General features: G+C 27.3%; 7 protein-coding genes across 11 annotated transcripts; 5 read left to right on the forward strand and 2 right to left on the reverse strand.

Annotated features, from left to right (window-relative positions):
- The first annotated feature begins 79 nt into the window (after nt 1-79).
- Nucleotides 80-4,262, forward strand: LOC127068848 (27 kDa hemolymph protein-like). Its single transcript, XM_051005158.1, has 4 exons — nt 80-845; nt 2,465-2,938; nt 3,026-3,194; nt 3,287-4,262. Exons 1-4 carry the CDS (start codon nt 803-805, stop codon nt 3,540-3,542), a joined length of 942 nt encoding a protein of 313 aa, XP_050861115.1. The 5' UTR covers nt 80-802; the 3' UTR covers nt 3,543-4,262.
- A 609-nt stretch (nt 4,263-4,871) lies between these two features.
- LOC127068844 (interferon-related developmental regulator 2) lies at nt 4,872-8,696 on the forward strand. Its single transcript, XM_051005151.1, has 6 exons — nt 4,872-5,127; nt 6,409-6,887; nt 6,991-7,244; nt 7,323-7,566; nt 7,656-7,868; nt 7,948-8,696. The coding sequence occupies exons 1-6, from the start codon at nt 5,094-5,096 to the stop codon at nt 8,032-8,034; spliced, it is 1,311 nt and encodes a 436-aa protein (XP_050861108.1). The 5' UTR covers nt 4,872-5,093; the 3' UTR covers nt 8,035-8,696.
- Nucleotides 8,684-11,767, reverse strand: LOC127068842 (uncharacterized). Of its 2 annotated transcripts, none has more exons than XM_051005143.1 (6): nt 11,626-11,767; nt 10,673-11,400; nt 10,464-10,586; nt 10,214-10,378; nt 9,970-10,134; nt 8,684-9,485 (listed from the first exon to the last, which is right to left on the reverse strand). In XM_051005143.1, exons 1-6 carry the CDS (start codon nt 11,663-11,665, stop codon nt 9,207-9,209), a joined length of 1,500 nt encoding a protein of 499 aa, XP_050861100.1. In that variant the 5' UTR covers nt 11,666-11,767; the 3' UTR covers nt 8,684-9,206. The 2 variants fall into 2 exon arrangements, 1 of the variants encoding a protein (XP_050861100.1); XR_007783226.1 differs by having other exon boundaries at nt 9,338-9,485; nt 9,825-10,134.
- LOC127068838 (ATP-dependent RNA helicase SUV3 homolog, mitochondrial) lies at nt 11,614-15,868 on the forward strand. 3 transcript variants are annotated; one of them, XM_051005134.1, is made up of 15 exons: nt 11,614-11,743; nt 12,134-12,225; nt 12,329-12,564; nt 12,652-12,874; nt 12,942-13,110; nt 13,192-13,303; nt 13,451-13,581; nt 13,668-13,981; nt 14,096-14,237; nt 14,320-14,478; nt 14,545-14,724; nt 14,839-14,987; nt 15,060-15,181; nt 15,266-15,343; nt 15,522-15,868. In XM_051005134.1, exons 2-15 carry the CDS (start codon nt 12,149-12,151, stop codon nt 15,659-15,661), a joined length of 2,232 nt encoding a protein of 743 aa, XP_050861091.1. In that variant the 5' UTR covers nt 11,614-11,743; nt 12,134-12,148; the 3' UTR covers nt 15,662-15,868. The 3 variants fall into 3 exon arrangements, with proteins under 3 accessions (XP_050861091.1, XP_050861094.1, XP_050861092.1); XM_051005137.1 differs by lacking the exon at nt 11,614-11,743 and adding an exon at nt 11,802-11,819; XM_051005135.1 differs by lacking the exon at nt 11,614-11,743 and adding an exon at nt 11,915-12,063.
- LOC127068841 (uncharacterized) lies at nt 15,862-23,595 on the reverse strand. 2 transcript variants are annotated; one of them, XM_051005142.1, is made up of 4 exons: nt 23,490-23,595; nt 17,485-17,710; nt 16,338-17,376; nt 15,862-16,268 (listed from the first exon to the last, which is right to left on the reverse strand). In XM_051005142.1, exons 2-4 carry the CDS (start codon nt 17,701-17,703, stop codon nt 16,009-16,011), a joined length of 1,518 nt encoding a protein of 505 aa, XP_050861099.1. In that variant the 5' UTR covers nt 17,704-17,710; nt 23,490-23,595; the 3' UTR covers nt 15,862-16,008. The 2 variants fall into 2 exon arrangements, with proteins under 2 accessions (XP_050861099.1, XP_050861098.1); XM_051005141.1 differs by lacking the exon at nt 23,490-23,595 and adding an exon at nt 17,884-18,146.
- On the forward strand, nt 18,123-19,162 carry LOC127068849 (trafficking protein particle complex subunit 4). Its single transcript, XM_051005159.1, has 2 exons — nt 18,123-18,378; nt 18,482-19,162. The coding sequence occupies exons 1-2, from the start codon at nt 18,204-18,206 to the stop codon at nt 18,958-18,960; spliced, it is 654 nt and encodes a 217-aa protein (XP_050861116.1). The 5' UTR covers nt 18,123-18,203; the 3' UTR covers nt 18,961-19,162.
- On the forward strand, nt 19,305-25,301 carry LOC127068832 (biorientation of chromosomes in cell division protein 1-like 1). Its single transcript, XM_051005122.1, has 3 exons — nt 19,305-19,542; nt 19,671-23,389; nt 23,492-25,301. Exons 1-3 carry the CDS (start codon nt 19,411-19,413, stop codon nt 23,592-23,594), a joined length of 3,954 nt encoding a protein of 1,317 aa, XP_050861079.1. The 5' UTR covers nt 19,305-19,410; the 3' UTR covers nt 23,595-25,301.
- The last annotated feature ends 339 nt before the right edge of the window (nt 25,302-25,640 follow it).

Raw genomic sequence — 25,640 nt, forward strand, 5'->3', positions numbered from 1 at the left:
AGGGAGAGAGAGAGAGAAAGAAAGAGAAAGAGAAATAGACATAGTTGAGAACTTATATAAACTATCCGCTAAGCTATTCCATTTCATTGTTGAGATAAAGCAGTAACTGTGACAGTTTGAATTTTGGCGGCATTTCTGTTCTTGATTGTCTGTCTTTTTCTTTTCTCCCCTCCTTGCCTTTCACAGCATTATACCTTCCACGGTAATCTCCATCTTTCTCTTCATTTCTCTCACACAAACCAACTACGTGCGTGGACACATACCCCCGCACTCTACTCTCATTTTATTCTGCTTTGTCTGTTTCTTCATTTATAGTCGAACCTTGATGACCTTCTTGTACGTACGTGTCGCGTCTTTCTTCGTTTCTCTTTCATCGGCCGTGGTTCAATCACGGCCGTGACACAAGCGGCATATTTTCTATAGTAAGAAAAAAGACTTCGGTCTCTACTCGATCAAATAAAAAAAGAAACAAGAATAATAGCGTACTCATTTCTCGTACAGTGCATACTAAGCGTCAGCACAGTGAAGTGTTCTCTATCTTTATTTCTATCTTTGTCTCTTTATCTCTCTTTCCCTCTCTTTCTCTCTCTCTCTCTCTCTCTCTCTCCCTCTCTCTGCTAAATCAAAAACAAAATATCAAGGTGCATAGGTGAAGGTTTCTTTTCAAGTTAAAAAAATCTTAACCATAATTCGTTCTATATGAACTGTCCTTAAGTTCCTCAAATAATAAGCTTCCATATAAATACGTGTACATTTGTGAAGCCCTTATTACAAAAATTTTCTCGTTCTTTCGAAAGTGAAAATGAAATATTCTACTGCCATTGCCGTTGTCTATCTATTCTTTGGTAAGTTGAAAAAGAAAAGAGATAAAAATTTCTTTTGACATGTATATTTTTTTGTTATAATTAAAATTCTTATCTTCTTCTCTACAACCATTTGAAATAGTATTTGTTGTATTTTATCGCGAAGAGTACTCTTCTAAAAAAAAAAGTTAAAATTAGATTTCAAAGTTTTTAGAGGTAATTTTCATTGGGAAAAAATAAAAAATATAATATACGTGTTTGCTTTTTTATTCATTATCATTCATTTTATTTTAATAATTACTTAGATTCATTAAAATTGATTTTCTTTCATTTGCCAGTATTATTTTTTCTAAATATAAGTTACAATCATGGAAATTATATTGATTTGCGTAGTTACATAATCAGTGTTCGATTAGTTTTTTTTTTATTTTTACATTACGAATATCGATAATGTTATATAGAGTTTGATCGAGTTAAGCAACTTCGTGTTGTTAACGTATGTTCAATTATTAAAAAGTTCGTTTATAAGATTAAAGAATCATTAAAAGTGTTACATCTTTTTGTTACATTCAAATCCAAGTTAATTCAATTATTGACCCAGTTTATATTGATATAGATTAGCCAAGCATCAGTAAATTTTTTTTACAGAAAATTCAATTCCACTTTGTCATTCTTTGTCTAAGTCACAAAGAATATACAAAGCATACAAATCAACGTACTGATATATATTTTTTTTATTTTTTTCTTTTTCTTTTAAAAAGATTTATTGTTATGGTTTTTTTAATAAACATTAAATGTTACATAATAATTTTTATTTCCTGTTTTTGTCCTCTAACCTCGTGAAAAGTGATTGCATTTTTCGGTACTTACGATAAACATTTGTTATAATTTTATTCGTGAGATTTCATAATTAAGTAAATAGGATTATTAAAAAAAAAAAAAAAACAAGTTTTTCGTATCATAATTAAACGATAAAAATGTTTCTTGTTTCCTGCTTGAAGAGATAAACACTCATCAGCAGCAATGATGAAAAACTCGGTTTCAAAGTCCGTAGATCACATTATATTATACCTCTGTTCCAATAATTATAATCTACGTCACGTAGATGCATGTATGTGTACATGCGCATTATAGTTATTATATATTTTGTTATATATACTTTCTTGTATAATCTTACTATATTTCTTTTATAATCTAAACTATTATAAAGTCATTGTTATTAAAATTAATATTTTTATGTTGTAATAAGTAGGAAATAAGTTTGATATTCAATCCTCTTTATAATTATTAAAAAACAAAAACAAATCATGAGATAAAATACCACCATTTATTTTCAGATGAACAAATTAAAAAATGTGACTTGTAATATATAGAACTAACCTAACGATATTATAATTGTTTTTCTTTCTTTTTTTTTTTCTTTTTTATCATTGACACAATATAATTATGCTCGTATATGTAATGAGAATTTAAAAATAACAATACTTAAATCATACTCGGCAAAATATATTCGATAAATAATAGGTTTTATTTGGACAAGAAAAAGAGCAAGAATATTTTTATCAGCGATTAAATAATTTGTTATCATCATGTAATAAAAGTTTCTAAATGTTAAAAAAAATTATAAGTATCTTGTAATATAGAAAAATTATTTATTTTAGGTTTTCTTGGATATGGCAATACACAGGAAAATTTACCATCTGTCGATGATGTACTTCAGAAAGCATCTGACGTCATAAATATCCCTGAAATCAGTAATTTAAATACTTCGGCATTGCCAAGCATCCAAGAAGCTACAAATCTTTTTGAGCAGAAATGTAGAAAGAATGGTGGACCAAATGCATTTCAGAATGCTAAGCATGCCCAGACAGAAATGGAAAAGTGCCTTAAATCACTTATCAACATGACCGAGTTAAATGCAGAAATGGAAAGTGCCAAACCTAAAGGCGAATTAGATGAAGTTTTCAAGAAGTATTGCCGTAGGAGTCCTATTCTTAAAACTTGTGTAAACAACTTTACAACTGCCATTGAACCCTGTCTTGAACAGAAAGAGCGTGAAAATAAAAGAATTGTTCTAAATATCACAGAATCTCTCCTTAACTTTATTTGTTATAAGGAAGGAGATAGAATCGCTCGTATGTATTTTTTTATGTGCATAAGATTGTTTAAAATAAATATATATATATATAATTTCAATTAATATTTTTTATTTTCTTTTTAAGTCTTCATAGCAGCAGGAGGACCAGACTGTTTCCAATCCAAGCAACAAGAAATTCAAGACTGTGTCAATACTACATTTGGTAGTTATATCCCTACAGCTGATCCTACTACTGGTGCAATGCCTACACTTGAAAGTTTGCCATCTTTAATATTTGATGATAAAGAATGCACGTAAGTTCATATGTGTATTATATTTATTTTACATTTAATATAACAAACATATTACTCTTAATACTCTTATAATATTTTTCTATAATTATCAGGGATATGAATAATCTACAACATTGTATCGTTAGAGAATTGGAAAAATGTTCAGACCCAACACCTGGAAATATAATGGAATCTATATTTAGATTCATCAAAAAGGTAACACCTTGTGAAACATTATTAGTCAATATTCGAAGTGCTGCTGTTACTGGAATACAAGAACAAAGTTCTTCTGCAATTACGACACCTATTCCAACAATGATTGCTGTTTCTTTTTTATTACAACTTATGCATCGTATAGTTTTCACATAGCAAATTAAATAAAACCTATATTGATGTGAAATCTTGTCAGTCAGAACGATATTGAACTATGTGATTTTTTATTGTATAAATACTATATAAAATTATATAAAAGTAATCATATAATATAAAATATATATAATTAATCTTTCGACGAAAATCATTATTTGTATTTCTCCTTTGTATTAATTAAAAGTAGATAGATAAGATAAGTTTATCTTGAGTACCTAAATTATTTTATAACAACGAAATTGCCTAATTTTTGTAAGAAAAAGTTATTGTACAAAACTCATATAAGTATCAGTAAAACTTAATGATGATTATTTTTTTATAAATGATGAGATGTATAAACAGCGTTTGTACATTATATATTTGTGTTTTTATTATATATATAAAATAAATTATTTAGATAACATTTTTATTTTCCTATTTGCATTTACTTATTTATCAAAATACTATTTATGAATATAATGTAATAATTCTACGATAATTAATTATGTTTTGTAATTATAACAATAATTTACTTAGCATGTTACACTTAGTATAAATTATACCTTGATAAATTTAATCTATAAGCAGATAAATGTACACATACAAATGCACCTGAATTCTTTAAGAAGTATAAAGTATAATTGAAGTGCTTGATTTCAGAAAAGAGATATTTATATTGAAGTCATTTGACTACTGTACAATAAAACACGATTATTGCAATAAATATTATTTCATAAATTATTTGATCTTTTGACTATATTTTTATGACATTATATTATTAGTAGAAACGATCCTTAAGCAATTATGATTAATAATTTAATATATCACTCACCAGAAAATAATATATATTCTTGAAATATCTGCATGCAAATATTGTGTGAAATTTGTAACGTTAATTATTAAATTAAAATATTAACCTTATTAACATGGAATAACTTATATTTATATAAAATACTTGTTATTACCAGACAGTCACATGTGTTAATATACATATAAATGTGTGTGTATGTGTATCTATATATTCTCGGTTTAGTGTCAAGGTTAATCCAAATGAAATGTCACGGAATAATGATGTAATATAAATAAAATAAAATTTTATATATTTATTTGAAAAAATATCTTGCGCATTATTTTTCTTATTAATAGAAGCATTTTTTAAACATACTTCAATATAAAAAATAAGTAATAAATTACAACTATGTCGCGATTCTGCGCTGTTGTTTCTATTGTGATAAAAATATTCGAAATTTGATTCGTTATTCTTGACGTTTAACTATGACGTCAGATGAAAATCCGGCGCATGCGCATACCCGTTTTCGGAAGCTTTCGATAAGTTTCGGGTACGTTCGTTTGTTCGCAAAGGCAGTGCACTTGAGAAGGCCCGTCGAAGGCTGTTCTCGACGTGTATGTTTTAAACAGTCCGCAACATGTTAATGAGTTTTTGTCAAATTCTTATTAAAAATTCATACAGTGGATTCAGTATACGAAAGAAAATTACTAGTGCTAGACATTTACCCTCTTGATCAAGTATATTTTTTAGTATAAATTGTGCAGGAAAAAAAGTGAAGAACGATGCCAGGCAAAGGAGGGAGAAGAGGAAAATCCGGTAAGAATACCTTAATAATACCTTTTATTGCTTCCTGTACATGTAACTTAGCTAAAGGGATTTTAATTAATCTTCTTTACCTTTGTTATAAAGTATTAATATATAATAAGATTTAAAAGGGTAATGCGAACACGTGATTCCTAACCATCCTACGATTATCGATTCATCGTTTCTCTTTCGGATGATTCATCCTTGGTAAAGAACTTATTTACTTCGTCTTACGTCACGATACACACATACGGTCGATTAGAATTTTTTTCCTACCTCACATACATACGAAAGGACATGTTGTCTTTCGAAGATGATAATATTTGTCTACTTATGAAGCATTCACATCGATAATCATACGATAAGATTCCTTCCGCAATCCCCATGTGACTTTCATGCTTTTCGCACATGGTTTTAGGATGCAACGAATCTCTTATGTTCTTCGTCGATCCTTTATAATTTTATAAAGATTATTCCTTTATTTTTCTTAATTATTTTAATACTATAATAATATAGTAATATTTTTTGTTTTTTTTTTTAATTTTTTAAAAATTCTTTTTTTATTTTTTTTTTATTTTTTTCATTTTTTGTATTTATATATTATAGCATTAATTGATTGATTGATACATAAGGGTTAGGTAAATATGTTGCATTTTACGCAACATACGATCATGTTCTAATCGTATAGTTTTTGTTTCTTTTTTTTTCTAACTAATCGGAAATGTAACATTATTAAATATTGTATCTTCATTATCTTTGTTTATATTTTCTTATCGATTTTAATAATTAGGATATTTTTATTATAATTTTAAATTTCACAAATTTGTGCAACTCAAAGGGGAAGAAAAATTTTTTTCTTCTGCACATGATTATTTTTATTTTGTTTTATTACTATTTCCGTTTGACTTTTATTTTATAGTACTCTTATTGTTTGCACTGCATGTAAAATATTGAACTTTAGAAAATATATGATTTACATAAAATATTATAAATATTAAATAATCTTTGATGTGAAGCATTTGGTGTGTTACCATGTGTGATAATTGTAACAGCTGTTCTGATTTCACACATTGCACAATATGCCATTCACTTTCACATATTAGATATAGATGATATAATGATTATAATCTGTTAATCTGTTAATGCATTTGGAAATTTATTTGTAATAAATATTTTTCATTATCATTGTTAGTTTTTATAATATATTTGTTTCTTTTTTTATTTTTCTGTAATTTTTAAATATTTTCATTTCAGTTTTAAATTATAGAATTTAATTTTAATGAATTTATTTAGGGCACGGTGGAAAAAAGGTTGAAATAACATCTGATGAAGATTCGATCAACAATGATGCGTGCAGTGTCTCTAGTGGTCAGTCAGATAATCGCAGCATGCCTGATGACGTAAATGATAATGAAGTTGATGAAATTGCACAACAAGAGGCATTTGAGGAAAAATTGAAGGAAGCTATCGATGGTCTAACACAAAGAAGTGCAAAGGGCAGAATAATCTGCTTTAATGGAATTGAAAAGATCTTTGCTATTAAGTACGTTCCAGACTTCGTAGAGGATAGAAAGATTACTATTTCGGATTCTATAGAACGAAGTTTGAAGAAGGGAAGATCTGAAGAACAGTTGACAGCAGCTAGATTGAGTACTTTACTTTGCGTTCAACTTGGAATTTTTGAAAGTGCAGAGGCAATTTGTAGAGATCTGAAATCTACCTTAACTTTTGTTGCTAATGATACTGCAGCATCTACAAGTGCACGTTCTGAGGTAAAATAATATTTTTTATATACAATTTTAATTGTTCATATATAAGATTTATTAATTACTTATGTTTATTTTATTACTATATCAAGCAATATTACTTTTTTAGTGTTGTTGGGCATTAAGTATGAATCAGTTTTTTTCTGGTAATGATGCAGCTGATACACTTGAAATTGTTCAATTATTATCCAACATTTTTTCTGGCTCATATTTAAAAGGAAATGGTACAATAGCGGCAGTTTCTGCAGATGTAGCAGCGCTTCATGCAGCAGCAATTTCATCGTGGACTCTCCTCTTAACTGTCATGACTCCAGCAGAGATATATAATCTGCTTGCCAGTGATAGAAGCAATAATTACATGCCGTTAGTATGAAATAAATAATTATATATATATATATATCTTCAGTTATATTTGTTAATAACTAATTTATTAAATTATAGCTCTCTCAATAGACTACGTGAATTATTAGAATCGCCACATCTCGATGTGAGGTTATCTGCAGGTGAAGCTCTTGCTGTGATATTTGAACTTGGTCGTGATTTCTCCTATGATTACGAGCAAGAATGGGCAGTTGGTCTTATTGATGTGCTTAAGGAATTAGCTACAGACTCTAATAAATACAGAGCAAAGAAAGATCGTAAACAACAGAGGGCTAATTTCAGAGATATATTACGATATGTGGAGGTAAATATTTTATGAACATTTTCTATGGAATCTTACTGATAATAAATTTAAAAACAATAAAATTCATTTAAATGACTTTCACTTTTCAGGAAGATATTGTTCCAGAAATGCACGTTAGATTTGGACAAGAAACGTTATATTTAGAAGGCTGGTGTGCTCGTACTCAATACAATGCTTGCTGTCGATTACTTGGTCCTGGCATAAATATCCATCTAGCAGAAAATCAATTATTGCGTGAAATTTTCCATCTAGGTAATAAAGTGTTGCCTATAACGTCTCAAAAAACGACTAAATTAGAGAGAGTAAGTATACTTTTAAAGGAGAATATTATTGTGATTATAATATATTAGAAAATTTATAAAAATATATTATTTTTTTCAGACTTTAATGAATGCAGCTGCTTTCAAAGCGCGCACTATTTTACGCAATAAAACTAGGGATAAACGATTTGCAGCCATGGCACCGTAACTTCCATATATTTAATTTTTCTATATAAAAAATTTGTTTAATTTAATCAAATATGATCTTTTATTTATTGTATCTACTCAACAGTATAGATTATTATGAAACGTTTCATTTCTTTCATGATATAGATTCATATGAAGTTAAATAAATCGTTGAATTTTAAACTATTCACAAAAAATTATGCGAAGTATAAATACGTTTCATAACAAAAAATTAGAAATGTGATTATTTTGTACAATTAATATTCTGTATATACAATAACAGATCTATATTTATAAAATTTCGGGTATATTAATAATGACCGCAAGTTTTACTGTTTCAAAAGTTGAAAAATCATAATTTGATTAATTTGTTGGTTGAACTTTAAAGGCATTATGCTGATATTCGTAAAAATTTATAGCATATTTTATATTGTTTAATATGATGTGTTTTAACTTTATAGTCAAGTTAAAATATTTTAATCAAAAAACTGAGGGGTAGAATTAAATATTTACATAATTGTTAATTTAATAGTTACGATTCAATTTGACTAAATAATCGTGTATAATTATAATGTCGTACGAAGTATTTATATTCATTGTACATAGTGACGTATATTATAACGATGATCGTCAAAACAGAAAATGAAGGATATAAATAAAAGTAGTACCTCAGATTGCATGAAATTGTTATTACACATTATTTCATATTTCTTTTTTGTTTACAACAATCCTTTCTTTATATCATACGATACATTGTTCTTTCATGAATCGAGTTTCTAATTACAGTCAATTTATTAATCTCAATAGTATTGCAACTTATAAAATCATATTAAATCTAATTTATGGTAATAATAAAATCAATAAGATATATTACCCAAATATAGTATTGTAACCAAAATATTATCGCATAGAAGGATCAGTATACATTTATATTGCTGAAAACTAAGTCATAAAATGCTATGTTGCAATCGTGTCATTATTTTTTTATCATATATTATTATGATTTTATTAAATAGTTAGAAAAAGATTATACTGATATAAATAGTTTCTAAATAGATTTCAGATTGTAAGAAAAATTATGTTTTGGTATTATAGATAGAATAATATTAATACTTGTACTTTCTCACTTTGACCCTACATATTTGTCAGGCACATAATACACGAGTATAAATAATCTTATATTCTAGATATTAATTAAATATGTAAATTAATTTTTTGTTTTCTGAATTCTTTTTCAGATAGCATATGCCATCTGTAGCCTAATATTTTTGATACTTCTCTCTCTGTATCATCGTAACTACGACTATTCTTTTTTATCCATTGATAGTGTTCAGGTGTCCAACATGATACTTTCAACCAATCTCCATCACATCTTTTTAAAACCACATTACGTCGAACGTACAAACAACGAAGAAATTTTGCCGTGGAAACTATTTCTAGTATCGTTGATGTTGATATTTTATCACGAATCATCTGTGTGGAAAATAATTTTTTATATAAGAATTATATTAATATACTCAGAAAAAAGACAATAAATTTATTATACAAGATAACACGATTAGTTACTTTTAAATCGATTTTATCAACTTTAAATTATATTAGTATTTCTGTATAAAATTACATAAACTGTATAAAATTGTACGTTATCTCCAAATTCATAAAATATATGATCACTCTTCACAGAAAAAAGCACAAATGATGCTTGAAAAAAAAAAAAAATTAAAAAGTTCATTAAATATTTTAATAGAATATTTAACGACGTAAAAATGTTAAAAGTTTTAGGGATAGGAGATCTTGTTAAAGGAAACTTACACTCTAAAAAAAGTCTTTTTTTTAGTGCAAGACTTGCATACATATGTTTACACAATTAAGGTATTAATTAGCATCAATATAGGGCTTAAAAAAGCTATCACAAATAATAATAAGATCAGAATTCTGTTTAAATACAAAATGCTACCAGAGTATGTAGATTGGGACACATTTTGCAAAATTGTACTAATGCTTCATCCAATCTTTTAGAAAAATTTTTATGTAAATAATATCTTGTTATCCCCTTGAATGCATAAATACGAATTGTTGAATCAAAAAAAGAACCATGTGTAATGATCCATGATGGTAAAATCTGTAATACCATGATTATATTTACATTACTATACATATATAATTATAACATATTTTTTCAGAAAATCTATTCTACCAACCTGTGTATTTGGATTATCTATGACTATACTATGACATGGTACATCACTATGTTCAAATAAATCTATTGGTAGAAGGACATCGGTAGATTTATGACTTTCTATTTCAAAATGTACTTTTATATGTGGATTATTTGACCTCATTTTTATCCATGATGCTCTTTTTGGCTGTAATTATATTTCTATTAACAATTTCTTTTCCTTTTAAGATTATAGAAACTCAATAACTTAGCAATTTTTTTTTTTTTATTACCAATTTCACAGTCATATCCTTTGGACTATACTGATTTTGTAAAATATGAAGATGTTCTAATTTTGTATGTCCAAGTAATTCAATGACATCTTCATGAAGATTTTGTGGACTTATAACAAGAACCTTAAGAAAAAATAGATAATTGCTATTGTACTTTGTGTTTTATATATTTTATTTAACAAAAGTAGATTCTTTCTATGAGAACTTACATTCAAATTAAGAAATACTCCTACATGTAACAATGGACAATAATACCTAGTAGTATTTATTAATATTAACTTTGATAAAGTCTGAGTACAATTTTCACAAATATCATCCATTAAGTGTAAAGCTTCTTTACTATCAAGCATTAAATCAATTAATTCTAAACTTCTTAAATTCTTTAAATTCCTCATAAGTCTCTTCAAAGCTTCGAGCAGCTTTCCTCCTGTACCAAAAAGTCTAATACGATCTGGATCATTTCTGTTTGCCATATTACAAGGAAATGTAAACTTAAGCCTTCGTATATTAACACCTACACCTGCTACAGAAGTATTATCTGATCCTTGTCTTTCGGTATACCATGATATCATGTTCATGAATTCATATAAATTATAAAAATTTAACATAGGTTCAAAGACAAGATTTCTAAAATTTTTTCCAACTTTATTAAGACAAGTCGATGTTCTAATATGATCCAGAACATATTGCCAACCACTATAATAATTAAACTTTCCTCTTGTTAAAGTTGTATCTTCTAATGTAAATGTAGACCAAACATTCTGTAATTTGAATGCACGATACCAAGAGCGACATACAAGAGAAGCATAGTATCGCTCACGAATAGATAAATATGAAAATATCTGTTCCAAAAGTATATCAGGTATTCTATCCCAACAGCTAAATACTTTGGATGACTGTTCATCTTGTGTATCTTCTTCCCAATCTATATACAATGCTGTAAATGGCAAATTAATACATCCTCAACTTTGTCTATTTATGGTAGAACTTATATATTTCAAAATACGATCTATGTATAAAAAAAAAAAACTTTTAATCTTAACATTTTACTAATAAATATTTTTATTTGTACTATTTTTTTAAAGATATATGTAAGATTTGTTAAGCTCAATTTTATTTTTTTCTTTCATCTCTATATAACCTAAAAATATTATTAACTTACCTTTATCTTCTTCGTCAAATTTCCAACAACTTTTGTTCATTTTTAATACTAATAAAAATATAATAGACGACTTCACAACGATAATTCTTCCGAATTTTGTTCCGAATTTCTTATTTGTGTAAGTATTTATTGCGTTAAAAATACATTAAAATAGAAAATACCTGATTACCGCCATATTATATGTCGAATACAATGTGCGTAAAAAAATGATTGATATAATTTCACTGTATCTATGAGTCTGGTCTAGTTCGATTTGATATAACCAGCAAGTTTAAATATAAATTAACAACTTTTATTTATGAAAAAGATTAATAAATGAAGCAACTTTTTTTAATTCATAAAAGAGCATAATTCTTTTGAAAAAGAATCTAAGAGTTATCCTTCATTAACAGTTAGAAAATTGTTGTTGATAATTAATATTACGTTTTGATTATAATTGCACGTAATTCATGTAGTAAAGTACATTTTAACTTTATTATTATTGATTTTAATACTGTAACAATTACAGATACAATTGGTAAAAATGTTATCAATACAGACTTTTATCTGTGAACAGTATATACAAAAAGCTTCTTTCTTAACGGGCATTTTATTGAAGAGGTAACCTATTTAATTTCCTAAATTAATCGAAATATTAGATATAGAATAAGTATTCAGATAATTATTTGTAGAAGAAGATTTATATTTTTTGTAACTATTTTAGATCATTAAATCCAACAGCAAGTATCATCCATATACAAAGAGGGAAAAAAAGTAAAAATAATACTGAGGATATAAATAAATTATTTCATCCTGTATCTATTAAGTCAAATCCAGATGATATTAATATAGGAAATGAATTGACTGGTAATTTAAATAAGAGAGATTTACTAGTAATTTTAAATAAATTTATAGAGATGAAGGAAATTAGAAGTTTGGCGATGGAATGTGGACTAGATGGTATATTTGGATAAACTTGTTTCATATTATTATAATAAACATTTATTTTTGCACAGAATAATCTATATAAAAGTATATATTTTATAGATTATTTACAAAAGCAAGCATTTGTAAGATTCAGAGAATATTGTATACAGTCACAATCATTGCCAGTTGATCTTCATATTATTTTAAGTGATGTTCTTCGTAATGTTGCAAATATAACAGATATTTATCCATATTTTTTACGTTTCGCTAAAAAAATATTTCCACACATGGAATGTTTAGATGATCTCAAAAAAATTAGTGATCTCAGATCGCCAGCTAATTGGTAAGAGTGCACGTATATTGGATAATACTTAAAAAATAGGCAAGTAATATGTATGATTTAATTATAGGTATCCATATGCAAGAGCAAAAACACGAAAAATAATATTTCATGCTGGTCCAACAAACAGTGGTAAAACCTATCATGCTTTAGAAAGATTTATAAGAGCAAAAAGTGGAGTATATTGTGGACCATTAAAATTATTAGTTTCAGAAGTATACAGTAAATGCAATAGTATGGTTAGTATAATCATATTTTTTCAAAATATTTTAGAATTTAAAGAAATTTTAATATATTTATATTTTTATAATTCCAATCAGGGAACTCCTTGTGATTTAATAACTGGAGAAGAGAGAAGATTTGCTCATAGTCCAGACACTCCAGCAAATCACATATCTTGTTCTGTGGAAATGGTTAACATAAATTCTCCTTGTATGTATTAATTATGTAATGATGGTAATATTGTTTTAGAATTAATATATTCATATTTAACTATTTGTAAACTTTTTTTTTGAATGTTGTTCTTGGTATTGACATAGTTATATTATATAGCTATTTTATCAATATTTTTTATTGTAGATGAAGTTGCAATAATTGATGAAATTCAATTAATTCGAGATCCTGGCAGAGGATGGGCATGGACCAGAGCTCTTCTTGGAATTTCTGCTGATGAAATACATCTTTGTGGTGAAACAGCTGCAATAGATTTAGTAATTGTCTATTTTTCCAATTTATTTACTTTTGATATACTTCATATTACTTTTTTATTTGCTAATTGTAATATTATTTTTGATAGGTAAATGCTATATGTCTTACAACAGGTGAAACTCCAGAAATTCGAAAATATAAACGGTTAACTAAATTAGAAGTAGAAAATACAGCACTTCAAACATTAAAAAATGTTCAACCTAGTGACTGTATAGTTTGCTTCAATAAAAATGATATATTCACTGTATCACGTCAACTAGAAGCAGAAGGAATAGAAACAGCAGTGATATATGGTAGTTTACCACCAGGAACGAAACTTGCACAAGCTGCTAAGTTTAATGATCCAAATAATTCTTGTAAAATATTAGTAGCAACAAATGCAATTGGGATGGGATTAAATTTGTAAGTTTCCTATACATTATACATCATTATCAAATATTGAAAATGTTAACAGATACTTGTACATGTTTTTTTATTTTATTTATTGATAGATTTCTAAGGTGATTTATTTTACAGACATATTAGAAGAATTATATTTTACTCTTTAATACAACCAACAATAAATGAAAAGGGAGAAAAAGAAATGGATACAATTTCTGTATCTACAGCTTTGCAAATAGCAGGCAGGGCAGGACGTTATGGCACACAATGGGAAACAGTAATATAATAATTTCAATTTCTCGAAAAAGGCAATTTTCATTTTATATCTAGGTCATTTCATTTACGATTTTTTTATTTAGGGCTATGTCACAACTTATAAATCACAGGATCTTCCAACACTGAAAAATTTACTCAATCAAAATCCTGAGACGATCACTCAAGCTGGCCTTCATCCAACATCAGATCAAATCGAATTATATGCTTATCACTTACCAGACACACCATTGTCAAATCTTTTGGTAATATTATAGATTATACATACATTAATTTCTGATATGCAAAAAATAATATGTTTATTATTTCAGGATATTTTCGTAACTCTATCTATAGTTGATGATTCTTTATACTTTATATGTAATACAGAAGATTTTAAGTTCCTTGCTGATATGATACAACATGTTCCTTTGCCATTACGTGCACGATACGTATTCTGTTGTGCACCAATTAATAGAAAACTTCCATTTTCATGTGCTATGTTCCTAAAGGTATGAATACTAATCTTTATTTCTTCAGGAATAGACAAATTATATAAATTTCAATAATTTATGTATATACAAATAGTACAGTAAATGATAATAACAATACGATATTTATTATAGTTTGCTCGTCAATATAGTAAAAATGATAAAATTACCTTTAACTGGTTATGCGAACATATTGGTTGGCCATTTTCAACACCTAGATCTATACTTGATCTTGTTCATCTGGAAGCTGTGTTTGATATTATGGATTTATATCTTTGGTTAAGGTATTTATAATATATATAAAGATTTATAGACATTTACTTAAAACAAAATTCAACTTATATTTTTTAATGCAGTTATCGGTTTATGGATTTATTCCCTGATGCAAATATAGTACGAGATGTCCAGCGAGAATTAGACTCAATTATTCAAAGTGGAGTACATTGTTTGACACAATTATTAAATAATTCTGGAATAGGTAAATATCAATTTTCATCATCATATATTAAATATTGATATAAATAACATATTAATAACATATTGAAATATTTTCATTGTACAGAAGGGACAAATGAAGAAATATCTATTTCAGAAACAGATCAATTTTATTTACAAACACGGAAAAATAACTTTTACAAAGGTAAAATTTAAATCAAATAATAAATTAAAAATTCGTTAAGAAAGTGAAAAAAAAAAAAAAAAAAAAAAAAAAAACGTACTATATTTGTAACATTTAATAATTATATGTGACTTACATTAATAATTTTTAATGTGTATGTGTATACAGGCATAAATTGATCTTTTATATTATATTTTAGGATATAATGAAACTAATAAACATAGGTCCTCTGTACCTCAGAGGAAGGGTAAATTAACAGAAAGATTATTGGCAGAAGGTTTGCTAACACCACAAATGTTGCAAGAACTTCAAAATGAATGGGCCAAAAAGAAAAAATAAAGTTATTTTTTATAGAAATTAATCATCAAAACTCTACGTTAAATTTTTTGGTATAAAAAATTAAGTCCATCATTGTATATTCAATCATTTTGAGATAGTTTTAAATGAAAACTTCTCTTAAAAAAAGTAATAAAAGAAAAAAAATTTTTTCTTTTGATTAGATAAATATTAAACATACTTGTAAAATAAATAAACAATTTTAAAAGATTTAACATTTTTAATGTTTTAATAAATAATATAATTCTTTTTATTTGTGTCACTTCTAAGAATTATAAAAACATTGAAAATATATGTACACTTTATCTTCATATGAACAGGTACAAGACCTTTTTTAAATATTAACATTTTTATTTCGTGTAATGCTCTTTTGCATGTCTGATGTTTCTTTGGCGTGTATACATTTTTCTTTGTTCTCTTAAAGTAAAATTGGAATTACAAGATATAAACTCTCTAGATCTGCGTCTTATCAAATGAGATAACATGCTGCATTTGGAACATCTCACAGAATCATTATTTATAATGAGTGGACATAGTATATGTCTCCATCGTGTACCATCTCTGCAGGCTATTTTAGGGCAATTATATTCTTGAAAATTTTCAATTATGCCTAATTAAATGAGACAATAAAATTAATACATATTATTAAAAATAACTATTTGTATAATTTGGAACATACCTTCGCAAATAATTCTTATGTCAAATTCGTCTATAAGTTCCTCAATATCTAACAAGCATTGTACTTTATTATCTTTACCTTCTCTTATAAGATTATACATTATTGGATCAATTTCTTGATTTAAAGCACTACATCGTAATATCATATCAGTTTTTACAAATACTTGTTTTTCTAGAAAAGGCATACCAGCTTTTGTCATTCCCATGCTCAAATATACTATTGTTGTAGCATGTCCTTCAGAAGTTACATTACATGACCAACCACGTGGTAAAGCAATTTCAAAACACATTTCTAGTAAGTCTTCAAACAAGATTTCGTGTTCTCGTATTTCACCATATACACAATCGTCGTATTTATCCAAACGATCATTTACAATATTTAACGTTTGATTGTTTATATATAAATTTCTATTCTTCTGTAGAGTATTATCTATACATTTTTTCATAATATAAGTTTTGTTTTTAACTTCTTCATGTTCCCATATATCTGTCGATGTCTCATCCTCTTCAGAATAACTGAATATATTTGAAGAATTATTTTCATTTTTTTCAACTTTTATTTGAGAGAGTTGATTATAATTATTGTTTTCTTTCTGCCTTTTTTTTTCTATATTATCATCTGCTTCAAGGCTTATTTTATAATTATTACAACTACTGGTAATTGTTTTTTCATGTTTATTATTTCTATTAGAAGACAGTCTTAAGTGTGCTTTAGAATCATCAACAGACATGCTTATATTTGATTCATCCTGTGGAGATTGTATCTTTATTGATCGATTAATATTTTCAAGCGTATATTCATGATTTCTAAACTCAGAATATTCTTTTTCTGTATTTGAAATTTGTTCCTCTCTAGGTATAAGGAAATTCTCTTTTTTATTATCAATATTTTGCACCAAACTATTACGAAACGTTAAAAAGTCATTCAACCCATACAAATCGGAATGACTTTTTTCAATAACTTCATTATTTTTTGATTGAAGATGAATATTTTTACCAGGTACTGCACCTGGTCTTAATCTACATTTTTTATATTTTATCTAAAATTATACAAAAATGATAGAATGATTATACAAATATGAATACTTAAATATAGATCAATTTCTATAAGAATTAAATATTTGTAAATATATAAAGTAACAGCTTACAGTAATAACATGTGGTGGAACTCCACTAACCCAATGTGTGATAATATCACTTTTATGAAAATGTTTACTACAAACATATGTATCATCGCTTACAGAATAATTCTCTATAGCAATTGCAGCTTGCCATTTTTTACGTGTTTCTGGATCCTTTGGAGCTGAGAAGAAACTATAGGTATTTTTATAATTTGTTTCTTTACATAGCACACATTTACGTGTCATACTGATCCTGCAAAATTGTTTATTATTTACTATATATTATGATTATGAAATGTAAATGAAATTAATTTGATTCATCCTGTAAATTTTAATAATACAATGATGTCACTTTATAACATTATTTTTTAACTAAATTATAAAATTGAAAGTTATAGTAAAGAATGTAAATATATAATTATGTACCATATAAAATAACAACATGAGATTTTAAGGATTGTTGTAATTAATTTAAAAGTAATGTAAGAGAACTGACATGTACATCACTCAATATTTTTGCAAAACATAGATACTTCTAGTGAAAATTCACGCTCTGATCATATGTACAATTGGGGAAAAAAAAATAATAAAAATACTGAACAAGTTGTGCCAACATAAAAATTAATTTCGAAAAATTACGACAAGTGACTATGTTAGTAATTAAACTAAACAGCTGATCTGCTATATTTTGAGGTGTGCATTACTAGATTATAGATAGAGATACATAACCTTTAATTGTTTAAATAATGGTGATATACGGTGTTTATATCGTATCAAAATCGGGAGGTTTAATTTTTAATCATGATCACAATATTCCTAAAGTGGAAAATGAAAGAACTTTCGCTTATCCATTAGATATAAAATTAAATTATGAAAATAAAAAGATAGTTGTATCTTTTGGTCAAAAAGATGGTATAAATGGTAAGAGATTTTATTAGTTTTTTATTAAATCGTTATGAACATATTTCTTATATTTCATTTTTAATTATTTATATTTAATATTTAATAGAATATTTTTATTCAGTAGGCCATATGTTAACTGCTGTGAATGGTAGTCCTGTTATTGGCAACGAATTGGAAGATGGAAGGGACGTGCTAGAAATGTTAAATCAACCAGAAAATTTTCCTGTAACACTAAAATTTAGTCGTGCGAAAATGACAACTAATGAGAAAATTTTTCTTGCATCTATGTTTTATCCTTTGTTCGCGATAGCTAGTCAATTGAGCCCTGAACCCAGATGTTCTGGAATTGAAATTCTAGAAGCAGACACATTTCGCTTGTACTGCTATCAAACGCTTACTGGAATTAAATTTATGATAGTGGCAGAACCATCACAGTTAGGAATGGAAATTTTGACAAAAAAAGTATACGAACTTTATGCAGATTATGCTCTTAAAAATCCATTTTATTCTTTAGAAATGCCAATCAGGTGTGAACTTTTTGAGACTAATCTGCAGTCATTACTCGAAACAATTGAGAAATGTGGTATAAGTAGTATTTAAATTTATTCAATGAATCAGGCTGACGTATCTGTAAGTATGGTGTGTACGCAACACACACAAAGTATTTGAAATAAGCAATTATATATAAACATATACATTATTGAAAATAATAGAGATAAACTTAGCTTATTTAAAAATGTAAGAAGTAGATTGGACAAATTATAAATAGAATGAATAAAACTTAGTATTTTTATCAAGACAATTCAGTATATGTAAAATTTGTTGTTTATGTAATTCTCTTGATAAACGAATTTAAAAGATTGTGAATAAATCATAGAGATTTTTTTTAAGTTGGTATCGAGATAAATGTATCGCTTGGCATTACTGCGTAGACAATGGTTGCAAACAAATATGGCTGCTCACTGTTTCACGGATCGGCTCTAAGAGAAAAAAATTTTAGCTCCTGATTGTGATCGAGTGATATTTGTTTCTACTACAATATTATTTAAAATGGAGTTAGGATTATCAAGTACGTTGTTAGCTGGCGATCCACGTCTTGTGGATCATATCGTTGGTGAAGTCAAATCGCAGGGTATTTTTGATCAGTTTCGTAAGGAATGCATAGCCGATGTTGACACAAAGGTATATAAGTTTAATGTCTATATTTCTCTCTACTTAATATCATCTAAATAATATCAAATAAATATGTTATTAGAGTTTTTGTTATATTTATAAAGGAACGGTAAATAATTGAATATTATCTCTCACAGCCTGCGTATCAAAATCTACGTACAAGAGTGGAGGGGTCTGTCAATTCGTTTCTTGACAAGCAGTTATGGAAGCCAGAACTTAATAAAAATCAAGTTAGAGAAACATTGCGTAAGCATATACACGAAGCACCATATTTAGATGCCGGAGTTGAACGTATTGTAGATCAAGTAGTAAATCCAAAGGTCTATTCGGTATTCATGCCTCAAATTGAAGATGTTGTATACAAGTTTTTAGGCATTGAAAGACCAAAAATCAAAGAAAAATCTAGTAGTTGTGGTCTTAAAGATTTATTGCCTAAAGATTTGGATCCAGTTTCTCCAGAATCCGATAAAAATAGTTTGAAGGATGTGTCGCTCGAATCTGTAGATGCAATAGATGATCTTGATGTCAAACAAGATGAAAAATCCGAACAATCATCTGATGAACAAAAGTTAGAAATTACGGAAAAGTATTCTGAAAGAAGTAAAGATCTAGTTTCTGAGAATGGACATGTCTCCTCTGAAGAAAAAATATTGGATGAAGGGTGTATAAGTTTCAATAAGACTGTTAATAATGTAAGTTTAAATATATCTGGCAAATCAGATGACAAAGCGGATGAAGAAGAAGAAGATAGTCCAACTTTTGAGCCAATTGATATTATGAATTTAAACGAGTCAAATATATCTAATGATTCACATTTATCCGGTATATCCGAGTTGACAAGTCATAGATCTAGAAGTCCTGATTTCTCCAATGAGATATCACAGGATAATTTTGATTGCAGTAATCAAGATTCACAACTTAGTAAAGTTTCATCCGATTCAAGATTATCGATAGTTACTGACTTTGGATTGTCTAATCATGCTTCAACACCCATACATGATGGTATCAAAGAAGATGCTTCTAAAGATAAGTGTGAAAATAAATCTACAAAAGATAATTTCAGAGCTCTCAGAGAATTTGAATCTTTTAAGAATAAAAACAATAAAACCATTTTTGAATCAAAGAAATGTAAAGAAAGCACGTATGATTTTAAAGATGCAAAGGATACGACAAAAAGCATTAAACTTAATTTACCATCCAAGGAAAATTCTAGCGATGCAACAGATAATAGTACAAAGGACAAATATGACAGTAAAACATATAAAGATAAGCATAAGGATAGTGAAAATTCAAAGTCTAAATCTACAAAAGAAAAAGTATATTCCAAGGATCCAAAAAATAAAGAGAAAGACAATGAAAAAAAGAAACAGAGTAGTCATAGTAGTTCAAAGCACGATAAACATATTAAGGGTAAAGTTAAAGATAAATCTAATCAAATAAAAGATTCTGTTGAAAAAAGCAAAGATAATGCAGAGAGTGTTAAAGATAATATAAGTAAAATTAAAGAAGAAAAAGTAAAAGAGGTTGATAAAAAAGAAAGTAGTACTAATAAGGAAGCAAAAGATTTGAAAGATCTTTATAAAGAAAAAATTAGAGAACTCAGAGAGAAGAAGGAATTAACGGAAAAAGAAAAATTAAACAAGGATAATGTAAGGTCTAACAAAGAATCTAGGGATAAAAAAGATTCGATTAAAGATAAAAAGTCTTACAAAAAAGAACATAGAAGTTCTACTTCAAAAAATCACGATGAAAAAAGTCGTCATGAAAACAAAGTTAACAAAGTGTCTGACAAAATATCGGATATTAAAGAGAAAAAATCTGAATCTAAAGAGAAGGCAAAACGTGACGAACGTGGCTCAAAAGATTTGAAGGATAAAAGTAATGTTATAAAAACAGAATCTTCAAGTAAATCTGAAAAAAATGACGCAAAAAAGATATCTAAGAATGGCAAAGAAGAAAAAACAGAAATAAAAAAAGATATTAAAATTAGTAGTGATAAGATTTGTAAGAAGGATGTACGTACTCAAGCGCAAAATAAAACAACAGATCGTAATGAAAAATCTATAGATATTAAAAAAGAATCCAAAAGCGATACACAAGCTAAGGACAAAAAAAGAAGAGATGATAAGAAATCAAAAACAAAGGATGATCATTCTAGTTTACGGAAAAATTCTAACGATCGTCGTTCTACTGACAGAGATGGTTCAAATGGATCTAATAGCAAAAGTTCACAATCTAGTACTTCTAGTTCAAGTGCTACAACCAGTAAATCAAGTTCTTCTGGTTTAAATAAAGATACCAATCATGTTAGTAATTCAAGCAGTGAAACATCAGACAGTATAGAAGAAACACAAATAAATAAAATGAAATTGCAATCACAGAACGAAAATTATGATGAAATAAATAAAGATGATGTACATTTAGCTGATACCGAATCATACTGCATTCAAAACAATAATAATGGAGATATTCGACAAGTAGAAATACAGTTAAGTGAAAACAATTTACCATTAAAAAAGAGACCATTACTTAATGAAAATAACTTACCTTCTTCGAGCGAAGTGAAGATAAAAAAACCTAAATTCGCAAAAAACATACATGAAGCTAAGAAGCTAATGAAAATTAGGAAACAAATGGAGAAACAAAAACAGAAGGATGATAAAAAAGTGGAAAAAAAAGTGGAGCAAAAGGCTGAGGTAATAACACATCCGAAGCCAATAAGCAGTATAGATAATATGGAGACAGTTCCAGACGAGGAACGTGTACAAATAATAGAAATACCAGATGAAGAATACGAAGAACCTTATCCCGATCGCCAAATAAGTTTAACATTAGAGGAACGTTCAATGATATTGTTAGAAGGAGAACTTCGTGGTACTGATATATTACAAAAACAATCTAACTTAGTATCAAAATTATCTGATTTGGAATTATGTATAAAGCAATCCTTAGATGAAGCAATATGCAATACAAGATTATTTCAAAATAACAATAGAATACAACACGATGGTATTAGGGAACATCAGTCTCTAATAATAAACGAAACTTGTAAAGATGATATAACTCCGAGTAATAACAACTCAGAAACAAAAAATACTGTTGCAGTACTGGAAATAGTAGGAACAACTTCTGAAACATTTCTTGATACCCAGAGTATAGAGCAAATTAACTCATTAGATACTGTTGCTGGAAATGATATTGAAGTAACAGATGAAATAAATACAACTGATATGAATACAACTGTAGAATGCAGTGTAATATGGAGTGACAGAAGTGACAATGTCTTTGAACAACCAAAATCTCCTACTACAGATATTACAGAATATAATGAATTTGATGAACAACTGTCTGGACAAGCTAATGCACAGTCTTCCAAGAATGATTTTGTACCAAAAGTTAACGACGATCACGAAGATTGTAGATACTTCAAGCTTGATAATGAAGAATCTAATAAATTTTCTAGTTTTTTACACTCATTAGAAATGATGGAAGGTAATACTCTAGAAGATATGATAGAAAGTTTAGGTGGTCAAGTAGTATCATCAGGTTCAAAAACTATGGCACCACCAATGATAAAAAGAAAACATTCAGGAAGTCCTTTAACAGACATACTGTTCAATAACTCAAACAACAATAATGATGGTCATAAAACAGTAACGCCAAATGATAATTCTTTAAGCAATATGAAGAAAAGAAAAATGATTCCTTCAAAGAAACAAAGACTTCATGCAAATCCTTGTGTTTCACAAAGTCTCTTAAACGGAGAAAATTTTGTAATGCCTTTAAGTCCAGAAAGTGATGTGTCAGCAACTAGTGAAAAAATTCCATCATCTAATATAATGAAAGAAGAAAAAAGGTAATTCCTTGATACTCATTGTAATATAATATTGTCCTATATTTAGATAGTGAAAATGATAATTTTATCATATTTCACAATAATTACCTTCAATACTTACAGTCGGCATAGAAGCAGTCAACGATATTCAAGCGATGACTTGTATAAACCACGTCCATTGTTTTCAAGTTCTTCTCGTCGAAGTAGAAGATCTAATCAAGTGTAGCTAGCAACTCATGGCTTCAGATGTTGAATCATATTGTATTCTGTATAGTACAGAATTGAGACATTTTATTTTTCTAATACAATCTTAATGTATTTAAAACATGAAGTGATGTCTTATAGTCTAATTAGCTGATTTGGCCAGTTAATGTAGATGATATTGTGTACAAAATTATAAGTTTTATTTTTAAATTATGTTATGTATAATTATTGTTAATTATAATCTATATCAGACAATTTTTAATGAAAACAAACTCTGAAGCCGTAGATATACTTTAGACTGTTGTTCCTTAGAACTCTGTATTTATTGTATAATAAGTATAATTGCTTTTAATATAGATTTATTTAATAATTTGATATAAAGAGGTTGAATGACACAATTGCACGAAATAACCATTAATTAACTTGATCTATATAGAAACAGAAATGTATATTTTTCAATATTTGCATATCTGAAAAAAAAAAATGCTCAAAATTTATATGACAAATTTATATGCTTATTGCATTGTGTATACATTTGTATAAAATAATTTTATTTAAAGCAATATAAAAAAAATCAATTGATAAACTACCATATGCTTTGAAAGAGATAACTAAAAAAAAAATTTATCATGTGTTATTTTTTTTACGATATAAAGACAGTTATTTGTTTTATATATTTAAAACGAATGAATTATATATAATACTATAGATGAATAAGAGTACAATGTATTTTACTTATCATTATATTTAATCCTAATAAAACTAAGCAATGTTATTTTACTAATTGTACAACAAAATGTAGTAATAATATAAGTTGTCAGAGAGCAAGATGACAGTAGATGCGAAGCGATACCTTTTTTATCAAGTTATTAAAATATATAATATATGATTTTTAAGATTCACTGTGATAAATTGATAGTAAGTTGAAACATTAGTAACAGTGAACCACATGATGTTTAAATGCCATATTTTGCAGAGTTACTGTACGTACTTTTTCCAATTAATAACTATCATTACTTCTGTATATTCATACATTGTACAAATATTGTGTGTATATATATAGATATACATATACATATACATACATACATATATATATATATACATATATATATATAATCTGAATACGTTAAATTTGATTATAATAGTTATATTATAGAATATCTTTTTCAAATTTTTCAGGTATTTATTCCAATTTATAAAACAGTCACTTCCAAAATTTATAATGTCTTATTTACAATAATCGCTCTAAAAATAAAGCGAGTTTTATATACACAATCAAACGATCTATCTTTTCATTCCTTCAATGTATTTTGCAGTATTGTTAACATTATCTTGTATAATATACTATAAATTTGTGTTACTATCAAAATAATTTTAAATATGTACATATAATATAAACCTTACGATAGACAAATTAGTTTCAAAAATTAATACAACGGAAAAACGTTTTCTAAATACGATTATTATTCCTTTTAATAATGTACTATGTAAATAATAAAATCGCACAGTTTTCACGAAAGAACGAAGTCAAGAAAAATAAAGAGGAAGTAAAAAGCACGGTAGATTAATATTCGCAATCATTATTTTCTTTGTTTTCGTTCTACGGATGGTTTCTTTCGATTTATGTTAATTTAAGAACGAAGTTACTTCGACATTATCACCTAACTAACCTTTCATAAATCCATATGTAATGCGAATAAAGATCCATGTGTACGTATCATATTTACGTAATCGACGTTATAATTAGTAATAATTATCAAAGATTATTATTTATATTTAAAGCGTAAAAATGATTAAAAATGAGCTTATATAGGAATTGTGTTTATGAAAGAAAGTGATACGTATGATGTGTTGTACATACATAAACACAGAGGCAACTCAGTACTATACACACACACACACACCATATATATATTTATATTATAGAGAGAGAGAGAGAGAGAGAGAGAGAGAAAGAAAGATAATACTCGTAGTTTATCTCTCTACGCACGCACACATTGTGTCCTTGTGTTTACATTATAAATATTTCTACATAAAACGAATCGTATCCGACGACATAACCAGC

Source organism: Vespula vulgaris, chromosome 14 (assembly GCF_905475345.1).
Source record: "Vespula vulgaris chromosome 14, iyVesVulg1.1, whole genome shotgun sequence".
NCBI lineage: Eukaryota > Metazoa > Arthropoda > Insecta > Hymenoptera > Vespidae > Vespula > Vespula vulgaris.